Source organism: Solanum stenotomum, chromosome 3 (assembly GCF_019186545.1).
Source record: "Solanum stenotomum isolate F172 chromosome 3, ASM1918654v1, whole genome shotgun sequence".
In the NCBI taxonomy this organism is placed as follows: Eukaryota; Viridiplantae; Streptophyta; class Magnoliopsida; order Solanales; family Solanaceae; genus Solanum; species Solanum stenotomum.
In genome coordinates, this window is record NC_064284.1 from 23,957,124 (window position 1) to 23,966,298 (window position 9,175).

Here is a 9,175-nt window from a genome sequence, read left to right on the forward strand (position 1 = left end):
AGATTCAAGTGATACATGTTGCTTTTCGAGATTCAAACTTTATAAATTTTGATCAGTATTATTTTAAACATTTAACATAATACAAATCGCAACTTTTAATACTTTTCATATATAGTTTCTGAATACCTAATTTTTTAACAATTGATCTAATTCAATCTAACTTCAAATAAAAGTTAAAATATAGTGTTCTTACAAAAAATAAATAAATAAAAATATCTGGAATGTCTATTTGACTTACGTGTCAGATAACTATCGGGTGTACTATCATACAAATGCTACACCTGATGCACACCAGACATAGAATAATAAAGCCTAAGTTTCTCCGCCAAATTTTATTTTCACAAATCTAAATCCTTACACTGAGTACAATTGTTAGGATTTTCTTCTTCAAGGTTTCTACTTAAATACTTTTCCTCTCTCTGTTATATACTTAATTTGTTTCCTTTTTCTGATTGTGAATTGTTCTTTAAAGTGTAGAGAGAAGAAAAAATGGGGGATGCTTATGGGAATCGTCAACCACAACTTTCTCAATTTGCTGGATTGCTCAAACAACTTCACCCTGAATATGGTATGAACACGTTCTGTGTTTTTTGATAGCTTATATTTGGTTAGGAAGCAAAATAATTTTTTTAAATAATTTTTCATGTTACTTTGAAATTTGATTGTACTTATCGCTTAAATTACTAGAAATTATGAAATCCAGAAACCATTTTTTATTTTTCATTGATTGAGAACTACATCTAGACATTTGGAATAGTTCCAATTGTAGATTGATAAATGATGTGATTTTGAATAAAGAGGAATACATTGAAAGTTAGAGGAAAATATTTTTGTCAAATGTGTTAGATTTTTACGAACTTTGGAGACAGTAGAGAAGATAAGTTCAATTGAACCGACATAATAAACCCATTTTTCCTTGTGTAAGTTATTGGTTAATTTAGAATTTTCATTAAGGAGATTTGGGAACTGTAAATATTGTGCCTAAAATTTACACTTGAAATCTCAAGGTAAATTTCGAACCCCCTTAACCATCGAACCTAACTATACTCTATTGTTTAGGGGAGTCAAAATCTATATATGTGCGTAAAAATAAATTAATTACCATATATATATTGGGTAATTTTTTATCGAGGGGATTCAGGTGAACACCCTCCCACCCCCTAGATCCACCCATGATGAAATTTTCTTAAATCTGGATGATAATAGGGTGGGTGAAGACTTGTCTTGATATATATTCAACTCATCCTTGCCCCGTTTGCTTATTTTTCTTTTTTTTTTTAATTTTTCCTACCATGCCCTGCCCTACCTTGCCCTATTTAGCTCTGCTCCACCCCGTTTAGCTTTTTTACTTTTAAGTTTTTAACTGTGCACTTTTTTTCCCTACAACACAAATCATCTTAATTATTATCATCCAATGGTTTATTGGCAATACGGTTTTTGAGATTTTATTTGTTCGTCTTACTTGATTTGAATTTGATACATTCTTTATTTCTTTATCAACTGTTCAAATTCAAAGTATTTTATTAGTGTCCAAACAAGAATTTGATACTACTATTGCTTGGAAGTTGTTTGAAATTTCGCGAATCTACAAAAAAATATCCAAAAAGATACCTCAATGTGAGAAATTTAAAAGATACCTCAATAAAAATCTAAAATATAAAAAATTTATGTCTCTAACCTCCAAATCAAATTCTTGTAACAATAGTACACAGCGAATCGGTCTTGGCTTAGCATCCGTCTATTCCCTAAGATACCTCAATGTTGCATGATCAGTGTGCACAATGACTTTGGTGTCAAGCAAATAGGATCTAAGCTTCTCAAACGCAAAGGCTATAACAAATAATTCGTGTTCAGTCAATATGTAGTTTCTTTGAGCAACATTTAGAGCTTTGCTTGCATAATATACGGGATGAAGAATGTTTTCATGTATTTTCCCTAACACTATGGAAAGCATCACCCCACTCGCATCACAATTGACTTCAAACAATTGTCCCTAATCCTATAAAATGATAATAGGTACATAAATCAGCTCTCTTTCAATCCCTCAAACACCTTTAGACAGGCCTCATCGAAAACAAACTTCATCTCCTTCTCAAGCGACTTGCATAATGGATAATGATCTTAGAGAAATCATTGATAAATCTATGATAAAAGCCAATATGTCTCAGAAATATTATAACACCTTTTACGAAGATAGGGGTAATTTTTCAATCACCTCAATTTTAGCTTGATCAGCTTCAATGCCTTTGTTGGAGATCCTATAGCCAAGAATTATTCCTTCTTTCACTATGAAGTGACAATTTTCCCAGCTTAGCACAAGATTGCATTCTTCACATCTTTTTTACTACATCACCTAGATAAGCCAAGAAATCATCAAACGAGTCTCCTACAACAGAAAAATCATCCATGAAAATTTCAATTCTGTTTTCCATTGTCATGCAACATTGAAAAGTCATTAATGCACTACACAACCCGAATGACATCCTCTTGAAAACAATCGTCCCATATGGGCAAGTGAAAGTACTTCTATTGATCTTTAGAGACTATAAAAATTGGATTGTAGCCTAAATACCCATCCAAAAATCAGTACCATTCATTACCAGCAAGACGATCTAACATATGATCCATGAACGACATTTGTAAGTGATCTTTCTCTGTCCATGTATTAAACTTGCAATAGTCCATGCATACTCTCCAACTAGTGACCGGGCCCATAGCAATGAACTCATTCTTTGCATTTGAAACCACAATGATTCTTTCTTATTAGGCACACATTGATCCATGAGTGACATTAGGAAGTGATATTTCTCTGTCCATGTATTCAACTTGCGATAGTCCATGCATACTTTCCAACCAGTGACCGGGCTCATAAAAATGAACTATATCTTTGTGTTTGGAACCATAATGATTCTTTCTTCTCAGGCACACTTTGAACATAGCTTACCCATTTACTATCAGCAATCAAATAAATCACTACATCATCTAACCACTTGATAATTTTCTTCTTGAAAACTTCTTACATAAGTGGATTTAGTCTCATCTGGTGCTCAATGTTCTATTTACAGTCAGACATGAGTTGAATTTTATGAGAAAATATCAGCAATAGTCCATTTAATCACCCTTTTAAAGCATCTCAACACAAATGTCAAAGCCTTTACATGCACTTCGATTAAATCTGCAGCAATGATTGGTAAAATAGTGTTTTGGCCCAGAAGCACATACCTCAAGTGAGATGAGGGATCTTTGAGTTCCAACTTCGTAGGTTCATCAATGGATGATTTTGCTGGCAGGATCTCTCTATTCTTAAGATCCAAATCTAGTTTTTTTGGTGTATAACTAAACTTTCCCAACCCATCAAGTGCATTTACCATCTGGTCATACTTCTCAATGTGTTCTCCATCGAAATTTAAAATCACCACTGCTTGTAATTCAAATCCTAGTCTTTTTTCAATTGGCACTTCAAATTGCTTTTCAATAGTCAAGTTTATGACATATGCCATTTTGAGATCACTTTGATGCTTCATCGACTGACAGATATTGAAAATTACCTCTTCATTATTCAACTTGAAATTCATATATTTTTCTCTATATCAACTAGAGCACGCCCGGTTGCAAGGAATGCTCTTCCTAAGATGATGGGGACTTCAAAATCAACCTCGCAGTCTAAAATCACAAAGTAAGCAGGGAATATAAAAGCTTCAACCTTAACCAAAACATCATGAAAGACTCCAATTAGTTTTTCTACGGTGCAGTCTATAGAAGAAGCCGCATTGCAGTCGGTTTGAGTGATCCTAATCCCAACTTTTTGAACATTGATAAAGGCATTAAGTTTAAGATAACACCAAAATCACATAGAACTTTAGCAAAAATTAATGCGCCAATTGTACATATAATTGTGAAAGCTCAAGGATCTTCCTTCTTTAGCACGAACGATTTGGTGGTTATGGCACAATAATGTTGCAACTTATCATCTCCTTCAAAACTGGCAACCCACTTCTTCGTCACTAGATCCTTCATGAACTTTGCATAGCCTGACATTTGTTCTAGAACTTTAATTGAAGGGATGTTAATTGAGAGTTGCTTCAGCATCGAGATGAAATTGTGATATTGATCTTTCTTAATTTTCTTGACTAATTTTTTAGGAAAAGGGGGAGGAGGTATAGGCATGAGAATTATCTTTTGAGTGGCTTTCTTTTATTCCTCGAGTTGATCCTTTGATTCCTTCACATGTTAAACTTCAGTATCTTTGGGTTACTTTAGACTTTTCACCTCTCTTGGCATATATGGATCTATGATTTGTTTTTCACCTCATGTAGTGACTGTTAAGCAATACCCATCATTCTTTAGATTTTGGACTATATTGCTTGAAAGTATACCTTTCAGTCGTGGATTTAGTGATGTAGAAATCTAACCCAACTGTTGTTTGATCAGCTTGATGGATGTAGCATGTGATTCTACTTTGTGATTCACTCTTGATAGATCATTGCGTAGATCTTTGAATTTGTTATCAGATGAGTCAAACCTTTTTATCATTGTGGCCATCATGTATTCAAGCCTTGCAAACCCTTATTCTCTATCTCTATTCCCTAGTGGAACATATGCACCACTCTTGACGATTTTATTATTATCTTTCATTGTCAAATCACTTTCTCTATCTTGGCCCCAATTTTGATCCTTGCACCAATTTTGATTGTAGTTTTTATCTCAATTGTAGTTCTCATCCCGATTGTAGTGAATGTATTGGCCTTATCGATTGAAATTGTTCTCTTGATTGTAGTTTTGACCTTGATTCCCTTAACCTTGGCGCCAAGAATCCTGATTGGAAGCTTGGGCCTGGTCCGAAAACCCTCTATATGATCATTCACATAGTAAATATCTTCTTCATATCCATAATCATCATGTGGTGATGCTCTATTTGGTAGTTGACTGCAATGACCTTTTCTATATCATGCCCTAAATATTTCAACACCAAGCCAACCTCCGTTCTTAATTGTGCCACATCTTCACGTAGTTGCTTGGTTTGAGTGTTGGTTAGCCTTTACCGCAAAAATACTCCTTAAAGTTTCAGTACCTCTAGTAAGCCATGCTTTATTTATTTTGGCAGCCTCTTCAAATTTCTCTGTAGCTTACTCAAATGAGTTTCTCATGAATGATCCTTTTGTGATAGTGTCTGCCACTGCTTTTTCATTGTCATCCAATGTCTCTATAATTGACTTATCGTCTATTATGTGGTTGGATCCACTTCTAAGGTAGCCTGTAAATTGTTCCCATGTAGTACTTATCGACTCTCCAAGTGTCTACTCGAAGTTGTTGATTTTATCCTTCAGCCTCAACTTCTTTGATAACTAGAAGTATTTATCAATAAATTCCTGTGCATCTCAATCCAAGTTGTTATTGAGTTGTATGAAAGCTTAGATAGCCACACAGTTACATCTCCAGTTAGTGATAGTGGGAACACACACAACCTGATGTCATCCATATCCAAATCTAGTCTACACATTACTAAGATGGACATATGAGTCTTTAGATGGAAGACCAACAAACAATCCTCTAGTTGTAAGCATTTGCATTAAGATGCTAGTGACAACGAACTTAATTAGATCCGACTAGCAGTGGAGGTAACATAATGACACCCGATGTCCCAATAGCATTATGATCAACCATGTAGTTGTTCCGTACACCACCTTATGGTCTCCATCTGCGTGGAGGTTGATTTATCGTTATCGATTGGTTGTTTTGGTTATTTCCTGGTACCCCTTCTCCTAAAAAAAATTTTGATGTTCAATCTCTTTTTCCATTTTGGCTCGTTTTGTGTTCTCTACTAGATTTTGATGCTCACTGATGTCATCCAAAGTCGAAGAGCTCTTTGAATTTCAAGATTGAACAGAATCAGAGGAATGTCTTGACGTTCGCATATTTGACATATACTATAACTTAACCTGTATGAACAAAAACATAATAAAAATGTAAATCGAGAAAAAAATTAACTAATAGTCCAATTACACAATTAGTCTAATCTAAAAGTTTTATTCTCCGATAACAATGCCAAAATTTGATACCACAAATTACAACGCCAAATGAAGTACAAAACGGTCGTTGTTCAAATAAAGAACCGAATGAAGGTTAGGATCGATCCCACGAGGAATGAAGTCTAGACTTAGCTCAATGATTTGTTAATTATACTTTTAATCGGGTTATTTCCTTAAAATGGGGTTTTGAGTAACAAAATATTAATTGAATGATTGTAAGTAACAAGTAGCAAAGTAAGTAGGATCTATGTTTTCAAGAATCAATAGAAGACGAAACTAGGGTATTTGTGTTCCCCATAAGTCGTTAACTAGGTAAACCTTATAGTAGTAACTTTGTCTAGTGTTTAGCATGCAAGATCGGTAAGTTAGATATTACCTAAATGGTTGGTCCCCTAAATAAGTGAATTTCACCACGCAACTTGATCCGTCTACGGGTGTATGTTTTACTAACCCTTACCCTTGATCCTAAATTAGCTATCCCTTGGTACGTTCAAGCTATTAGATGAGGGTTTGTAGCCTCAAATCTCTGTTGTATAATCTCTTTTTCCATTCATTACCCCCTTGGTCTGGCGAGTAGAAATAAGACGAGTTCTAACGCATACCTCCATTAAAAAGCAATCAAAGTGAAGAGAAAAACAATACATGCATGAACACTATTCAAAAATTACCATTTATTAGGTCTACTTTGTTAATTCATCATGGTTCCCACAATTCTAGTTGTGGAATTAGCTACTCATGCTTGGCTGATCACAATTCATATTAATTTGATAAGATAAATCATGAACCTACAATTAGAATAGTTGAATTCCAAAATCTTGAATTGAAGTTGCAATGTAACGATAAAGATCAATGATATATTATAAACCAAAGGATTCAAGAATTAAATGTAAAAGTGGTTCACAAGTTTATTCTCAACCACAAAAATCTGAACCCTAAAATATAAATATAGAAAAAGTATGTATAAACATCTAATCCACAATAAAATAAACTAGGGAAACTAAGAAAAAAATAATATTCGACAGCAATTCCTACGACCCACGATCTACGACTGTAGGTCTTTCTACGGGTTGTGGGTCCATCCATGGAAGCAGTTTTCAAATCACATATTCAGGATCCTTTCTATGGACAACCTACGGTTTGTAGTCCGTTCTGCTCACTCGTAGTCTGAAACTCAATTCTCTGATGTCTTTTACGGGCCTGGACCTACGGTTTGTAGAAAGTCCTACATCTCGTGGTCCTCTCTCGTAGCTCCACACTTGTCTTTAAAATATGTTGATCCTTTCTACGAGTTCCTATTATGGTTCGTAGAAGTTTCTATGGCTCTCGTAGGTTGACTCATGGAATTCCAAAAATAGCTGCTAACACTGTATCTTCTATCTCTGCTACCAAAATGCAAAATAAAGATAAAATACCATCAAATCTACTAACAAATTCTCAAAAGAGATGCATAACTTCAAGTTTAAAGCATTATAAGTACCGTAAATTCATTGTACATCACCTGACGACAGTACGGTTGGAGATAGACGGATTGAAAACATCAAAGAGTCTAATGGTTGTCTTATCATGTCTTCTGGTAATAAATCTCCTTTTATGTAGTTTCTCTGTGCATGTATTGGAACACAAAAACATCAGGAGACTAGATGTTTGTAGAGCGTTATCTTGAAAATGGTAAGATTTGGGTCTTAAAAAGTTAGGTTAATCAATTACTTCATGGTTTTATTAGAGTAGGTTTCTTATGGATACACAAAACTCGATTTGAGGCTGGAGTAAGTTTAGAATTAGCAAATACATGTCTTGATAAGCATACGTGATTTGACCATATTTCTTTGCAGTACCAGAAATTCCACAATCTGGGATGCCATCAGCTCATGAAGTGCATCATCATTACTTAGGAACGAACAATGATCGTGAAGTAGTGGACACACAATCAATTGGATTTGCAGATGATCGTGGTGTATCTCGAGTAGAGGACACACGGTCAATCGAATTAGCATATGATCGTTATCTCCAGAGTTTGGTAAACGCTGAAGGTGACAATGCTCCTGATAACTACAAGGGAGTTGGATTAGGTAGAGGCACAGGTGATTTTGGTGTACCTGCCCATCCTGTTCGTGATCTCCTTCAGTCAGCTCTTGGGCCAGAGCTGGCACCGAATGGAAGAAGTAGGGTATTTATGAAGAGGCCTCGTGAAACAGTACCTCTCCCTCCTGGTGCTTCTAGCACCCTCTACATAGAGGGACTTCCTTTAGATATCTCCAGAAGAGAAGTAGCTCGTATCCTTTGAGATGTCATTATTAATTTCTGAATATATTTGTTGCTTGTTCCCTAACTGCACTTAAAAGATATTTTTCGTCCTTTTGCGGGCTACAAAGAAGTTAGGCTTGTTAGAAGGGACTCAAAACATGTAAGTTGATATTTATTCCTTTTTCTATTACTAGTATATAGTATAATATACTCATATTTATGGTGTTTTGATAATAACTTCACTTTGCAGCATGCTGGAGATCCTCTTATCCTTGGGTTTGTGGATTTTGCAAATCCAGCGTGTGCAGCTACTGCGTTGAGTGCATTGCAAGGTGATCCATTGTCCAACTTCGATCTGTTAGTGACTTATAAAGAAATTGATATCGATCGCTAGCTAATTGTCCAATCATTTAATTAGTTAGAGGATACTCTCTAGCTGCTGCTATCATCTATATTAATATGAGGTCTCTGTTGTTGAATTTTGGCAGGTTACAAAATGGATGAACATGACATCAATTCTGCCTACTTGAGGTTGCAATTCTCGAAGTTTCCAGGTCGGAGGTTTGGTGGCTCGGGAAGTTGTGGCAAGCGATAAATAACATCCACCCAGTTCTTATTTACATATTGCTCTATCTGATCAATTTACTTATGTATTAAGTACTGTTACTGGAAAATGCTAGTATTATACAATTGACTCTTACTCTAGCTATGGTTACAGTAATATGCATGCTATTGGTTTTTGAAGCGGAGTTTTCCGCTTCAACAGGGCACAGGCCTTTAATTAAAGTCAGTTGGGGCTAAAATGGGTAAGAGTCTAACAAGCCTGTTTCGACGGCTTATTTCAAGTGTTTTTACGTCAAAATAGTTAACCTCCAAACACACACAATCACAAAAAAGATTTT

At 35.2% G+C, this 9,175-nt stretch overlaps 1 protein-coding gene across 1 annotated transcript; it reads left to right on the plus strand.

The window, feature by feature from the left end:
* The first annotated feature begins 489 nt into the window (after positions 1 to 489).
* LOC125860757 (RNA-binding protein 1-like) lies at positions 490 to 8,868 on the plus strand. The gene is made up of 5 exons (XM_049540778.1): positions 490 to 568; positions 7,862 to 8,302; positions 8,372 to 8,433; positions 8,524 to 8,605; positions 8,762 to 8,868. Exons 1-5 carry the CDS (start codon positions 490 to 492, stop codon positions 8,866 to 8,868), a joined length of 771 nt encoding a protein of 256 aa, XP_049396735.1.
* The last annotated feature ends 307 nt before the right edge of the window (positions 8,869 to 9,175 follow it).